Source organism: Cavia porcellus, unplaced genomic scaffold, assembly GCF_034190915.1.
Source record: "Cavia porcellus strain 051 isolate PalLab524CR breed Dunkin Hartley unplaced genomic scaffold, mCavPor4.1 scaffold_18, whole genome shotgun sequence".
Taxonomy (NCBI): domain Eukaryota; kingdom Metazoa; phylum Chordata; class Mammalia; order Rodentia; family Caviidae; genus Cavia; species Cavia porcellus.
This window is the reverse complement of record NW_026947501.1, coordinates 49,390,021-49,405,742: the sequence shown is the minus strand read 5'-3', so window position 1 is coordinate 49,405,742 and position 15,722 is coordinate 49,390,021. Positions and strand designations below refer to the sequence as shown.

General features: G+C 46.4%; 1 protein-coding gene and 1 long non-coding RNA gene across 2 annotated transcripts in view; one reads left to right on the top strand and one right to left on the bottom strand.

Annotated features, from left to right (window-relative positions):
• Window positions 1–418: 418 nt before the first annotated feature.
• Window positions 419–6,092, bottom strand: LOC106028043 (uncharacterized). The gene is made up of 3 exons (XR_001201653.2): window positions 5,799–6,092; window positions 1,467–1,659; window positions 419–1,150 (listed from the first exon to the last, which is right to left on the bottom strand). It is a non-coding gene; the product is annotated as an uncharacterized LOC106028043 (long non-coding RNA).
• A 1,582-nt stretch (window positions 6,093–7,674) lies between these two features.
• The window catches only part of Il1rl2 (interleukin 1 receptor like 2), a 38,727-nt gene continuing 30,679 nt past the window's right edge, over window positions 7,675–15,722 (top strand). The window contains exons 1-4 of the mRNA XM_013154543.3: window positions 7,675–8,065; window positions 8,264–8,345; window positions 9,408–9,645; window positions 11,880–12,075. Coding sequence (XP_013009997.1) covers window positions 8,270–8,345; window positions 9,408–9,645; window positions 11,880–12,075 — 510 coding nt within the window. The 5' untranslated portion in view covers window positions 7,675–8,065; window positions 8,264–8,269. The remainder of the gene's footprint in view (window positions 8,066–8,263; window positions 8,346–9,407; window positions 9,646–11,879; window positions 12,076–15,722) is intronic.

Sequence of the window (15,722 nt, the reverse complement as noted above, 5' to 3'; positions counted from 1 at the left end):
CTAGGGGAGGCATCAGTGAGCTTAGCGCGCTGCACACAGCCGTGGGGCTGCTGCCTCCTCCCTCGAGGTGGGAAACCACTGATGCTCTGAGCCGAGTTTCCTTACTGGGGATATTACTTAACCTATGGAGTTGTGCAATGATTGAAAAACTACATCTGCTACCACAGGCCTAGCCTAGAGACCAGCCTCACAAAAACGGCTTTACCCCAGGAATGGTAGTGTAAGCGTGTAGTCTCAGCACACTGGGAAACTGAGGCAGGAGAATCACGAGTTCTAGCCTAGCCTGGGCAACTCAAATTAATTTATATGGATGAGGCTTATTGTAAAGGCCCTGGGTTCAGTTCCTAGTATTGCAAATAAAAAATAAATAAATAAATAAATAAATAAAAGCTTTGTTCATAACTGTCCTTAATAAACTTGGTTCTCTTGAGTGGTATTAGAATATGCCAATAGAGTGGCTAGAGGAGAGATAAACAAGGATGTGGGGGGACCCCAGGAGACCCGAAAAATAAGACTAAGCATAGGCCATCCAGATGTGCAAAGCAGAGGCCTGGGCACTGCATGACCCTCAGCCCCTCTGCAGCCCTGAGGTGAAGGGAGGTCCACAAAGACGAAATTGGATCAGTATATTCCTGAGCAATGGCTCCATAACCATTTAGTAAAAGTTAAAAAGAATCTATGACAATGTAAGAATTAGCTATCTAAAAAACTTGCCTAGGTAGAATGTCTCATCAAAAGAATTCCGGGAGTCCTTCACCACGTTTCCTTCCTTTACCAGTCAATGTGGCTTTTAGCAAATTGTTAGAAGAATCAGTCCTGGCTGCCATCCAAAAGTATGTTTTACTCTCTTGTATCAGATACGTTTCCAAGAATAAATGCAAAACAGCTTTGCCTGGGTGGGAAGGTCTCTGGAATGATTTCTCCACAGGAATCCTGTCCGCTAAAAAAGATTTGAAGGCTGCCCCAGTTTTGAAACTCAAAGCCTCATTTTGTTTGCTATGATGCTAGTTGTGCCGTCTGTAAACAGGACTTTCCCGAAGGTGTTTAGGTAGGAAGCCTCTGTCCAGTACTGGAAAGAACCTCTCTCGATATATTTTTTCTTAATTTTGCCACTTGAGTTCCGATGGAATGAAAAGTTCTTTCCCTGTTGCTGAAAGGAAGCACAGAGATGCGAGTCACTGCAGGGGCAGGAATTCACAGAACCGGAAGGAAACAATGCATGTGAAACAAAGGACATGAGAAGACAGGTCAGAGGGGCCTGAGGGTATAGTGAGGCTGTTTCATAAACAAAGTATAAAAGCCTGCAGAGAGAGAGAGAGAGAGAGAGAGAGAGAGAGAGAGAGAGAGAGAGGGGAAAACACTGCAGGAAACCAATGATAGTCTTTAAAATTATCTTTCCCAACACAAACATGCTTATCTCACCTCACAGTAGTCAAAGTTTCTCTGAGGAAAGCTGCAAAACCTACCTGTTCACTTTCAACCTGAACCCCAGACATTGGCACAGCTGTCTCCCGAATCTGCAGCTGTTGGACCAGTTGAGCCTGCTTGAATCCAGACGGGCAGGATTCCCTTGCCTTTCAGGGCTGTCCTCAGCGAGGTGTGACATTAATTTACTCATAAACTCAATCCAAGAAGCTTGTATGTCATAGATTCTTTGACCTGGAAATGATTCCAAGAATCATTTGGTTTTACTTCCGGATGGGAAGGGCATCACTGATAAGCATGCCACAGGGTTCCTTGGTTTTTGTTTTATTTAACATGACCTGGGAGTGAGATCACTCAGGTTTTAGTGACAGGATACTGCACTTTTCACAGGCCATGCTGTCACCCAAAAACCTGGTCCTGCTCCAGTAACAGATGGGCCCTTTACTTCCTTGATCCTGTGTTCTCGGTATCCTTGATGAAAAAATTCAGTCAAGACACACAGGTAACTACGTACACGTATAGGCAGAATTTCTTGTTACATGAATAAAAGAGAGTTACAGGTTCCACTGAGAAGGTGGGCAGTCCCATGAAGGCATGTACACCAAGTCGCCTTTTATGCACCTCGAAAGTTAGTTATTCCTGGGGTTCAGAGAACTAGGATCATGATGGTGGTGACAAACATTTTTCTTAGAAGTTACTTTGGAATTGTAAAATATTTTCCTGTGCTTTTTAGAATGTAGTGTTTCCTCAGGAGCTTTAATCATGTAAAAACAAAACAAAACAAAAAGCACTTGCAAAGGTAAGTTCTTGATATAAACCAGGCCCAACCCAAGGCAGGAGTGACTTCAACGGAACTTTTCTTCCCTGATATCGAGGGTAGTGTGCCCTCTACGTGAAATATTTTCATTCCTCTTTTTTTCCGAATCTCCTCTCCTCCCCTCAACCCATCTTCCCCTCCCTGTTTACAAAGCTTTGTCTCCATTTTATGCTTTTTCTTTTCCCCTTCCCTCACCTTAGTTTCCTTTTCCCTTTGAGCAATTTGTTCCTATTTCACAATATTGATTGTACATTTTTAATTTATGCTTTTAGTTTCTCACACCAGAGACAATGTGATACTTACATGTGAGTCTGATTTATTTCACTCAAGAGTATGGTCTCAAGTTGCATCCATCTATGTAGAAATGCCTTTAATGGCAGAGTAGAATTCTGTTATATATAAAAATACCCCACTTCTTTTTTTTCCATTTCTTGGTTGATGGGTATTTAGGTTGTTTCCAAGGTTTAGCTATTACAAACTGTGCTGCTATACACATGGGAGCACACATATCACTGTGGTATGACATTTCTAATTCTTCCAGTAAAATACTCAGAAGGGGAATAGCTGGGCACCTCCAGTCCTAGTTTTTTGAGGAATCGCCACACTGATTTTCACAGTGGCTGCACCAGTCTGCATTCCTACCAACAGTGAAGAAGGGCTCCATTCCCCACATGGCCCTGCCAGAATTTGTTATTGGTTGATTTCTTTCTAGGGTGAAGTGGAATCTCATTGTTGTTTTAATTTGTATCTCTCAAATGGCCAGTGATGATGAACATTTTTTTTCATGTATTTACCATTTGTTTGCACTAAAGTAAAATTAAAATAGATCAAAGACCTCAATATCACAATAGAAACACTAAATCTGCTGAAAGAGAGAATAGAACTCTTGAAGACACAGGTATAAGCAAAGATTTCATGAACAAAATCCCATTTGCACAGGAAATAATACAAGGAATCAATAACTGGGATGTCATCTTATTTAAAACTTTTGCACCACAAGAGAAATCACCAACAGAGTGAAAAGACATCCCAAATAGTGGAAAAAATCTTAGCCTTGTCCATCAGACCGAGGACCAACATCCAGAACATATAAAGAACGGAAAAAAAAAAGACCCCCATATTTAAAGACCCAGCCTATATTTAAAAACGGGCATCTGAAACGCGCACACTTCTCAGATGCAGAGATACAGAGATTCGGATCTAGATGGCCATGTGCTCTGTGGGGTCACTTCGGGTCCCAGCCCTAACCAATGACTAAGAGCGTGTTACACATTGACATCTCTGTTTCTTTATTTACCCAGAAGTCATACTGTTTTGCACACACACACACACACACACGCACACGCATGCACACGCACTCCTCAGGTCCACTGATGTCTAACTGCCTGCGTAACAGTGCAGAAACTCAGGCGCAGAGCGTTCTGCCCTGCCCACCATACCGGGTTCCCTCCTCAGCCTTCTCCCTTTAGCGCCTCACTCGCCTCCCTTAGTGTGGCTTCTCCTTTGCCCCCAAGGCCTTTGCCATTCAGTGCTGCTCCCCATTCTGCCTGATTCTTCCGAAGCCCTATGCTTCCTAATATTGTCTCCAGCTCCAGTTTCCAGAGCACAGAGGACACACGCTTGTGCTCAGACTTCCTAAGATCCTTTCAGAAACACTCACCAGGCACCTGAGGTCACACGGAGGAAACTACAAAGAAAGAAAAATGTAAATGCAGAGAGAGGGTAGAGTGTGAAGAACAAGTCATTCAAGAAGCAAACTCATGTGATACAGGGTTTAAATCCCTGGCTGAAGTGTTTGGCTTTAGCCTTTGGGGCAGCTCTGGGGTAGCTGTCACCAGCTGCTGGTTAGGGAGACCCGGACCTAGAGTGAAAAGGCGAGCAGAAACACTGAAACTGCACCCAGGATTTGGGGGCAGATTTATTTATGTCAATGACACTGATCAGGATCATTCCCAGAGTATCAGGCCCTGCTCACTGGTGGTCTAGTGCTTCTATGGGATAAGCAAGCGGGAAGTACAGAAGCAGAATGGCTTGTCAGCTGGGGATTGGTTTATACAGTGTGCATCACAGTGACCAGCTAACATCCCAGTGATCAGCTGTTCTAAGAGACAGGAGCAACTGGAACTGGAACAAGAGCTATTATCTGTTTATTTGGCTCACAGTTTGTAAAGGTTTCAGTTCAAAATTGGCTGTGTCCAGGGCAGGGTAGCCTGCAGAGGGGCATCACAGCGAGAGAGATAGTTCCGGTTGCTCCTGTCTCTTTGAGACAGCAACTAAGAAACTGAAGTATACTGACTAGGGCGGTATGTTTCCTGTTACAAGAGAATCACGGTGGCCAGGGCACTGTTTGTGTGGGGTTAGAAACCAGGGACAGGTGAGCGAGGAAGGACAGTGAGCAGCTGGTATAGCAATTCCCTTACGAGTTGATTATTGCGTTGTAGATGTTCTTTTTAAGAACAAAGGGAAAATATCCATTTTTGTATTATAGAAACAACATGAGTTTGACAATGCAAAAATTTTTGAAATGCATGAAGAAGAAAAAGGTACCATTCAACCCACAACCTCCAGATTCTTTTTTTTTTTCTTTCTTTTGGTACTGGGGATTGAACTCATGACCTCACACTGCCAGAGCGCCTTATGTTACTCAGTGGACACAGACACGCACACACGTGAGCGCCCATGTGCACTGAGCTCTCAGTTTTGGGGGGCCAGGAGTTGTGGGGTGGGAGTCAGGAATTCAGGAAACCTGGTGAACTCTGTTTCTGAAACTCTGTTTTGTTTTTTAAACATCCTTTACAGTCATTTTTAATTATGTAGTTCTTATCCATTGCTGAGTAATACGCATATTTCAAAAGAAAGTTCTTAAAGGGAAAAATAAAGCTTCTGGTTTTTTGTTTTGTTTTAGAGATGGTCTCGCTGTGCAGTTCAGGCTAGGTGGGAACTCATTACGTAGCCCAAACTACCCTTGAACTGGAGGCTGTGGCGACCACCAGGTGGCACTCCTTGAAAGAAGGGCAGTTGTCTCTGTTTTGGCGAAACCTGGCCATACCTGCACGTGTGGATATGTGTGGGCTGGCCAGGGTTTCTCTATCATCTCAGTTGCGTGGAGTGATGCCAGTGGACGTAGCAGAGCTGCTGACGCGAATGGGACAGATCAGTGATGCCCCCCATAGCTCCCAAGTCCTATGTATGAGCTTGGCCCAGTGAGCCTCATTGTCGAGAAAGAGGCTGTGATATATCTGGGCATGAGGATTACACATCAACACTGGCCCCGAAACACTAGATGCTGACATGCAGATCACTCTGTCTGCATCCCTCTCTCTGCATCTTGCAGAGGTGACCTCAGGCCTTCCATCCAACCCAGCAGACAGCACTCATGTCCTTCCTGCCTTTCTCACAGTGACTCTTCCCCAAGCCAGTCCCCTCTTCACAAATTAATAAAGCCCAGGTCTGGCCCTAGGGGGAGGTATTAGTTCTGATTAGCCACTCTCCTGATTGGATTTAGGCCTCTAGGCTCCCCCCAAATACAAACGTGCCATAGTGACTTTATACTCACCGTGGTTTGCACTGGAAGTGGTAGACTGGACTGAATTTATTGGAATTCCAATAGCTTTCCCCTGGCAATACAAATGTGGACTCCTCTGGACAGTGACGAGGTCCAGTAGGGCTTCCTGAACGTGGCGATTCTCCTGCCCCAACAAAGCGTTTTTACAAGTGACAAAATTGAGGAAGTTTCAGCCCAAAGAGCCGTTCTGCGTGACCATCACAAAGCAAAGCGGAACTCCTCGCCCACCGGCAACCTCTGTGAATCAGTTTCAGCGGAATTTCTCCTTCCCTTCCTCTGTGGCCACCAGCGCTCACTTGTTCTTGGAATTCCTCAGGGTCACCGGAAGCCTGCAGTAAATGTGACCCTTTCTATTGTTCTAAAAATGTTTTTTATTTTTTAAACGAGTTTGTTATAAGCACGCACAAAAACATCCACACTATAGCGGGGTTTAGTTTGATGCTTCAGGAAATGCATGCTGACGGGATGCAGGCTTCCTCTGTGCTCCTACCCTGGATGGTGCTGTACCCCCAGGGTAACTTTTTTGGGGTGGGGTTGAGGAAACATGCAAGACCTGCTCAACATGCTTTTAATTTCAAAGTTTTAAATCCCCAGATCGGTTCTGGGTTCAATATCAAAGGATTCATTTTCTACCCATCAGAAACACATTCAGCGTGGACAGAATAACTGTCCTCGCTGCAGGAGTGGACAACTGCAGGAGTCAGAGAGCCACTGCAGGAGTCAGTTTCGGGCCTGAGGACTTAGGGAGGGCCTGGGATGGCCAGGTTCAATGTCACCCACTTTGGGGCACCACTTCCAACTGTTGACCCACACATCACTCCTTAAGGCACAAAAACAAAACAAAAAGCACACTTTCATCAGTGGAAAATGGAAAAGGGTATCATAATAAAAAGATGAAGAAATATCCTTCAAAGGTCCTGTGTGGTGGCACAGGCCTGAAATTTCAGCACTCTGGAGGCTGAGGCAGGAGGATTCTCATGACTTTGAGGCCACCTGAGCTACATAGTGAGACTCTGTCTCAAAAAACAAAGCAATACAAGGAAGGAGGAAATAGCTTCAAAGTGCTCATAGCAATAATTCTGTACATGACTCACATTTTTAGTAGTAAAGCTTTCATTGGGAATGGGGGCATAAACCTCAGCGGATACCTATGTATAAAGAATCCTCACTCAGTGCTGATGTTATGGGAAAATAATAGATCTCCACTTACAGTTGAACCAGGAGGTCCTCAGGGGTGCGAGCCCGCAGGATCCCGAGACACCCTTCAAAGACACCTGCAAAACCAGAACCTTCCATAACCCCGTTAAGCCCTTATTTGATCTTTTGCCTCCCTCTGCAGTGTGGTGGCTTTGGCCAGGGAGGATGTGACCATTATATATCCTAAGAGACTGACTGCCTAAGCAGTTCTGAGAATCCCCTTAATCTGTTCCTGAGCCAGGCATCCAGGAGGTTTGCCAAAGTGTCGGTCACGGCTGCTTTTCCCAGCGAGTCTATTTCAGAAAGTGTTAGTCACTTTTGGTAGAATGTATGATACCTATGTGAACGTGTAAAGGGATTGTTGTGATTCTTTAAAATAAATCAGAAAACAAATGATAAAAAATTCTCCAGCATGGTAGTGGACAGGCGCACTTCATATAGACGCCTCACATGAGCTGTATGAGGCTTTCGCTACCTGGGCCCGTCCTGGAAAGCCTGGCTGGTAAGGCCACCGCCCTGCCCCTTGGTGGCTTTGATGTCACTGTCTCCACCCACCCGGGAAGACCACCAGGGCAGACCACCAGGGCGAGGCCAGCCTCCCTAAGCTCATTTGGAGTCCCGGTGGCCAGACCAGCAGGTCCCTGGCTGTGGTCCTATGACAAGTTCTAGGGACAGGGTCTCCGGGCGCACTAAGAGTCTCCCGCCTGACAGAGGCCCAGGACGTGACCGCCCGGTGCCAGCGCTGCGCCCAGGCTTCCACTGCGGGACTTCCCACCTGGCCAGGCAGGACAGGAAGTAACCGCGCCGCGGGTTCCGAAAGGGGAGAAGGATTCGATCTGGAGGACTTCAGCGCGCGTTCCTGGGGATGCGGAGCTGCTGAGCGGCCGGAAGCTGGATCAGGAGCCTTGAACCGGTTCTTCCCGCCACGAGCCCGGCCCCACGCGGCCCCACGCCCGCGCCCACGGCGGCGCGGAAAGTCCCTGCCGGGACAAGCCCAGCCGAGCGGGTCCCTGCCCGAGCCTCGGATCCTTGGGGTTGAGGGGGTCGGCGGCGTCTGCGGGGTGAGCGGGATTGGGGCTCGGGTCACACGGCCTGGGGTGCGGGGCGCGCAGGTTCGCGGGTGCGGAGGTGGTGGGGGGCGGCACCCCATCCTCTCCACCGAGAGTGGGAGCCGCAGGTCGAGGCGGGGGCTCCCCGCGTGGAAGGCGCGGTCCGGCCCCTGTAGGAGCCCTGAGCTGCGGCGCCCCTCTCTCCCGCAGCCCGCGATGCGGACGCCTGCTTGGCTGCTCTGCGCGCTGTTCCTGGCGCTCCGGCCCGCGGTCCCGGCCTCAGCTGGCACAGGTATGGCAGGCACTGCACGCAGGTCCCGGCCCTCCCTGATGGCTGCAGAGCCAGCTGCGTCCTACTCGGCGCCACGTCCCCCAGGGCTTTGAGCGGGAGAAGCCAGGGCACAGGCCAGGCCAGGCTCTGATTGCAGGGGCCATTGCTCCCTGTGCTTCGGGGTTGTGTAAGGATCAGGCGGGAGCAGGAAGAAAGCACCCATAAAACCCAGTTCTAAAAAAAAACGGAGCAACGTAGTAGGACGGAGCAGATATTCAAAACAGTCCAGTTGGGAATGAGATGCCCTTTCACTAAGGAGAGAAACAGGTGGCTGAGCAGCAAGGGAAAAGGACTAGGAGTGCTGCTTCGGGAGGGGGAGGGGAAAGGGAGGAGGGACGTAAGGGGAGGGGGAGGGGACAATTTCAACACAATCCATAATAGTCCAGTCTTGGAAGCAGCCCCTATGCCCATCAGCAGATGGACGGGTAAATAAAAGGTGGTATCTATACACCGTGGAGCACTACTTAGCCATGAAGAGTGATAAACTTGAGTCACTTGTGGGAAATGGATGCACCTGGAAACCGTAATGTTAAGTGACATAAATGAGACCCATAAGCTTCAGTGTTGCATGGTTCCTTTTCTATGAGAAATTAAAAAAATAAATAAACTAGAGCGTAAAATGAGAGATAAATAACAGGAAACAAGGAGCCAGGTCTTTTGCAAGCGAGATAGGATAAAGAGAAGAGGTGGGGAGGGGCATTAACGTGATGTGCGCATGCACAGTCACGACGGGTAAGCACCGCGGACTGCTGCTCTGCACCCATGAGAAAAAAGACTGGAATCGCAAGAGGGGAGTCCCCGGTGCTGGGGGCGTGAGAGGGAGTCCTGGGGCGCTCTGTGCTGTGGATCTGCAGAATTCCATCCCAATAACATGGAATTCTGTGTTATTTCCCAGCCTAGGGAGACTCCCGGGTAAAATTATAATCTGCTAGAAAATCGGAGCGGAGTTTGTTAACTCTTGCTACCCGAGGCTGGCGTTTCCTTTCCTGGCTCACCCTGTTGGTTCCGTCCGTGTGTGCTTAGGTGCATGCGAGGGTATCCTCAGAACAAACCAGGAGGTCGTCGCGGCTGGCCAGCCCTTTGCTTTTAACTGCTCCTATGCCTCCCTGACACATGGGGACGTGACTGTGACCTGGTACACAGTGCCCAGCGACGCCCCGCTGTCCCGGGACGTGGCGCGGAGGATTCACCAGGAGCGCACCTGGCTGCTGATTCTCCCTGTGCGCGCCGGGGACGCAGGGCTGTACCAGTGCGTGGTAAAGTAAGTTCTTTGTCTACAGCAGACCGAAACCGTCTGTCTGTCTGTGTCTGTCTATCTGTCCCTGAAGTGCATTTGCAATGAACCTGGAAGTGGCAGTGAGATTGTATGGCATAGGTTTATAACTGGGATGAAAGGATTTCTACGGAGCCTTACACAGGTTATAGATTTACATCAGCTTTAAATAGATCTGTAAGCCCTTATCGGGGTGCAAAACACACCTTTTCTGATTGAAATTTTGCTTCAGGACAGACCATCTGATGCAGCGTGTGGATACTTCGTACCAGCCACGTCTTTCTTGTCAGGGCAAGTGCTAGTGACAGGCGATAAGGTCAGGCGTCTCGGGGACTCTTTCATAAGGAAACTGCTTCCTGTAAGCCTGTTGGAGCCTTCATCCTGTGCCAGGTGCGGTGCTAGGAGGTGGTGTCACCCTGTACCCGGCCGCTAAGCCTAGTTGCTGCCCGTTTTTGGGTATGAGGAGTAATGTTGGTGGGGGCCAGCCCAGCCAGGAGGTGACCGTGCTCAGCTGGAAAGCAAGTGTCGTGACAGGCTTGAATTTGCGTGTGTGTGCTCACGTGTGTATGTGACTGCTCAACTTGTAAAACTGTGAGACCCAGATAAAATGCATCCACGGACTCAGTTTGGCCCAAGGGTCACAATCTGTGATTCTGCCAAACTAACTTGCATGACCTCAGCAAAGCATGGACCTCTGTGAGGCTTGACCTTATATGTGACTCGGAAGCAATCCTGGCTCCGTGTAGGTGAAGTAGAAACACACTGAGCTCCTCGGTGAAGTACCTATTCCCTTCTGTCTCTCCCTTTTTGGGCCCAGAAAGCCCCTTTCTGTGTCCCAGAGGGGCCCACGTCCCACCTGCACATGGCTTTCATCCACCCGGCAGACTTGGTGCGCAGATGCCTGCCTGAGTGGGCAGCAGTGGAGAGCAGGCAGCCCCTTAGTAGTGGGCCAGTACAGAGCCTCCATGCTCCTGATACAGGTTAGGCTGGTAATGGCGAACCTTTTGCAGCTTTCAATGCTAGCAAACAGCCCTCTGTGGCACACGTGCCATGAGTTCACTACCACTGGTGAACTTGTGAATTATTAGCTGTAATCAGGGATCATATGTGATCTCCATTTGCCAGTCAGAGATGGGTTTAAAATATCTCAACCTGGGTACTCTGAAATGAAGAGAAATTTCACAGCATTAGGCCAAGGTACTGTCTGGCAAGGAAGTAAATGAGCATGGATCCTCCCAGATCTTTAATCTTCAAGATATGATGTAGATTTAATGAAGTGTACAACTCCACTTGAAGATAATTTCAGATTTAAAATTTGAGAAATAACATAGCAAGCTTCTATTTATCTTTCACCTAGATTTTCATTTTAAAGTAAAAATTTTCCATTTTCCTTATAATATTCTGTCCCCATATATGTACTTCTCTGTATTTTTTTAATCTGAAACCATTTCAGTTGTACACATCGTACCCATTTTATTGCTTAAGAATTCAATATATACTTCAACGAGAATATTCTCCTACCTGATTGCAGTGCAGTAATCAAATCTAGGAAATTCAGCCCCCAGACAACGCTTTCATCTGTAGTTTGTATTTGAGTTGTATGAGTGGTTCTCTCAATGACCCAAGCAACTCTTCCCTTCCCAGTATAGATCATGTACTGTATTTGGTTCTCTCAAGCTGGCCACTTTCCTTTCCATCTCCTGGTATCTTGATTACTTTTCTCTTGTTGCTGAGACAAAACACCCGACATCCAAAATGAAGGAACGAAAGGTTTATTTAGCTCACTGTTTGTAGAAGTTTCATTCCATAATCATCTGGCTGCAAGGCAGAGTGGCCTGGTACTGGGGCAGCACTTCAAGGCAGCAGCAAAAGCAGGGAACAAGCCTCTTCCCCTGTAGCACTCACAAAACCTCTGTGCCCTCTCCTCCTGCACAAGCTGAGGGGTATTTACAAAGTAAGGGTCCTGCAGAGTCTCTCAGTCAAACCTTTAAACTTCTCAAGTTGGCACAATGTATCAACCATAGCACCAGGCTAAGGTACTGCCCACTTTGCCCCTGTAGATACCCAGCCTGTTTCTCCCTGAGGGAGGCCCTCTGGGCTGTGTGTTGCCTTGCCATGACTAGGCCATGAGTGTCACTTGAAAAGATCTGAAGAGAAGCAGCACGACTTTGTGTTTTGATTGTGTAAGAGGCTGTGGGTTTTCACACTGCTCCTCCCAACAGGAACACCAAGAGCTGCTGCAGAGTACTGGTCAACCTCACTGTGGTAGAGAACATCTCATGTGCCAGCTCCAGAAACAGCTCGCTGTGGTTATCAAAGGAGCTCAATCAAGTCTTACACGCTGGGAGCTCGGGCAGGCTGCTCTGTCACCTGTACTTCCCAGACAGTTGCCTTTTGGATTCCATAAGGTGGTATAAGGTAAAAGAAAAAAAAAAATTCTGTTGGTAGTTTTTCCTCTTCAAAATTTCACTTTTTTTTTTTCTAGGTTACATTGGATTTCTGGGGGGAGATTTGTTGAAGAGATTCTGTGTCTGATATTTATCAGTGTAGCCATTACGAATATCACCTACTGATTACGGGTTATTTGAAGCTTCGTGATCACCAACTGTACCCCTCTCCAGTTACCTTTTTCAGGCTCTTCTCCCCTTCTCTAACATTAACTTGTTTCAGTGGCCATATTCTCAAAATGGTCCAATAATCACAAATTATACAAAGTCACTGCCCAGAAATCCCGGGCGCCTCTGTGGGTCCCTGGTGCTGCCCCTGTGTGATTCGCGGTGCAGTTTCCAGCCCTTCCTTTATGCAATTGCAGCCTCCCCTTGGCGTCTTCCTGCCTGCTCCCTGGTCTGGTCTGTGCTTCCCACAGCCTGAGCACCCAGGACAGAACCCTTTCCCGGCCCCACCTGGGAGCTCTATCCAGCCCTGTCTGGGTCCTGAGCTTATGGGAAGGTTGTCATCTGTAGGCTCAGTTTCTTAACAGTAATGGGATTCATCCAGATGTCTTACCCTTTCCTTGAGCAGGTTTTGTTTGCCCAGAAGTTGCCTTAGAGGTTTTTTTATGTGCTGACAAACTGTCGTGTCTTCTTTTTTATTTTTTTATTTTTTTCATAATGAAGGTGATTTTTAGTCTCTCTGTGTATGTATTCCCTTCACCCCTCTCTCTCTCTTACCCAACTCATTGCATGGAAGATTGGTGAGTTCTAGCAGCCTGTCTAAGGGTCCACTTGTTGCTTAGTTGATCTTCGCTGAGTCCATTTCCTATTCATTTAGGTTGGTGCTGATTTCTCCTGTTACAGGAGTGTGGAAATGAGCACCCCATATGTGTGTCCTGCTGTGCAGATTTGCTAAGCTTGGGTTTCTCACAGGTACCAATGGGCCCCGGACCCCAGGTTACCTGTGAGACTGGCCACGTTTACGATAGTTTCTTATCTTTCCCGAACCCTCTTCTGTACCGCCCGCTTGCATCTTAAGCTGTAATTCCTTCTTTCATTTTTCTTGTTGACTTGTAGGAAATTTTAAATATTTCCGTGTCTTGGATTCCAGCATTTGGCATGGATTGAAAAAGTCTTTTCCTTGATGAGTAACATAGACATGAAAAATACATGACTCATAAGCGGACATGCCTGGTGGATTATCAAAAATTGAATTAGAAGATTAATTATCCTTTCTCATCAAGGTTGAGACATAAATTATGGGGCCCTCCTCACCCCTACTGTCCTGTGACAACTATGCCAAAATTATTCCCAAAGACAACTGCTCTACTGAAGTATACTGTTGCAGATTAGAGTTGTACTGTTTGGACTCCATTTAATTTGGACTCACTGTGCCCAGCATTTTATGTGTAGCTTCCCTGGGTCAGTAGTCACCAGTGAGAGTGAGTTGGCTCCTCCACAGCTATTGCTGTGCAGTATTTCATTATTATTATTATCATCAGACTTTTGAGTTGTTTGCAATTAAGGGATTTTATAAATAAAGTTAAGGTATACGTTTTAATTCACGTATGCATGCAATTTTATGGGGAATTTTATATAAGAATGAAGTGGTTGGGTAACAAGCAAGATGCTCAAGATTAATAGAAAATGGCAAACTTTTTCAAATTGGTGTGTCTGTTTACAGTTACATTGGTAGTGTGGGAGTTATTTTGATTCCTGTATCTGACACCATATGGTATTATTAGCTTTGTGTGTGTGTGTGTGTGTGTGTGTGTGTGTGTGTGTGTTTGTGTGTGTGTGCTGGGGTCTGCACCTGGGCCTTGAGCATGCTGGGGAAGTGCTCCACCACTGAACTACGTACCACATCCCCAGTCCTGGTCATGTTAGTTTTGGCCAGTGGGTGCTAAGCAGTTGTGTCTTACTTTGGTTTCAGTGAACACCTCCCTGATGAGCGGTAGTGTTGATCTTCTTTTAAGTTTGTGTACTGGCCATTGGACATGAGTGTGTGTGTGTGAGTGAGTGTGTGTAATATTCTCTATGCAGTGCTTGTGAAAGTCTCTTGTCTGTTTGCCTGGTTGTTTGTTTCACCCAGAGGTTCTCTATCCTTTTCCATGAAGATCCAAGTAGTAAATAGTTTGGGCAGTGCAGGCCAGGCAGTCCACTCCCGGGACTTGGTTCTGCTTGGTGGCAGTTGTGGACGACCTGGAAATGTGCAGAGAGGGGTGTGTGGCTTTGGTGGTTTATTTACCCAGCTGGGTAGTGCAGTGCCTGTGGCCTGTGGAAAGTCGGAGAGCTCTCCCGTCTCTTGTTGATTTACGGCGGCTTTTTGCATAGTGTTTGTGCTAGTCTTTGCTTTTTTGTTCTTATAATTAGTCTTCATGGCTCCTAATTTTAACATAGTTTAATTTATTAACTTTGTCTTTCTGATGAGATTTGTGTGAGTTGTATCAGAATCTTTTCCTATCTCAAAGCAACCTGTTTTCCCATATTACTTTTGAGATACTTTGTTGTTTCTTTTTCCACTGATTTTAACTGTGTGGTGCTACACAGGGTCATATGTAATCATCTCCCATGCTGATTTATAGTTTCCGTATCTACCTTGTTGTACTTGCTCTTGAGGCTTGAATGCTGTCTTAGTTACTTTTTACTCTTGCTGAGATAAAATACCTGATGCCCAAAGCTGGGAAAGGAAAAGTTTATTTCTTACGGTTTTTGGAGGTTTCAGTTCATACTCAGTTGGCTCCAAGGCAGGGTGGTATGGCAGGGCTGCAGTTCATGGCGGCTGCAAACAGCAAGGTGGAAACCAGCAGGAGAGAGACACACCTTCTTCCTGCCATTACATTGTACGCTGGCTCCACCCCTAGGCGGGTGTAGCACTGTGACACCATCAATCCAAGTACTAGAGGATGAACCAATCACAAATGCATATGCAAATGAATGAAGCCTGGGAGCCACCAACATTAACCATGATAGATGCCATTGCCGCTTACATATGGGCATGTTTCGACTCAGTACTGTCTGACTCCACTTTGCCCAGGTTAATTATTGGAGCATTAGGTAATGCCAGTTTTGTAATCAATTTGTTCATTTTCATGAAAGGACTTCCGAAACATTGGTTGCAATCTCACTGGGTTTAAGGTCAGTCTAGATGTGTGGTTGAATTTCTTTTTCCCTGTTGACCTTTTCCCCTTCAAATTATCTTAAGATGTTTAGGATTACTTTTCTGTTTTTTGTAGTCCTTTTAATTTCCATGCAAATTTTAGAGTCTGTATGTCACTTTTCACAAAAATTATAGTTTGAATTTTAACTGTGATTGCACTATTAAATTTAGCAAAAATGAGTATCTTTATGATTTGGAGTCTTCTAAATTATAGTATATTTCTCCATTTTATTTTAATTTCTTACAAGTGAGTTTTATAATTTTTTGTCTAGATGTCTTACTCTGGTCCTGTTAGATTTATTCTTGGGAAATTGAGGTTTTCTGACAATACTACCATGACACAATTTTTGTATTTTTATGTTCTGTCTATCCCTGATACGTGGAAACACTATTTATTTCTGCACATTGTTCTTACCCCTAGCAATCTTGGTAAATTCACTTCTTTAATACTTGCACTATAGACCCTTGGGTTT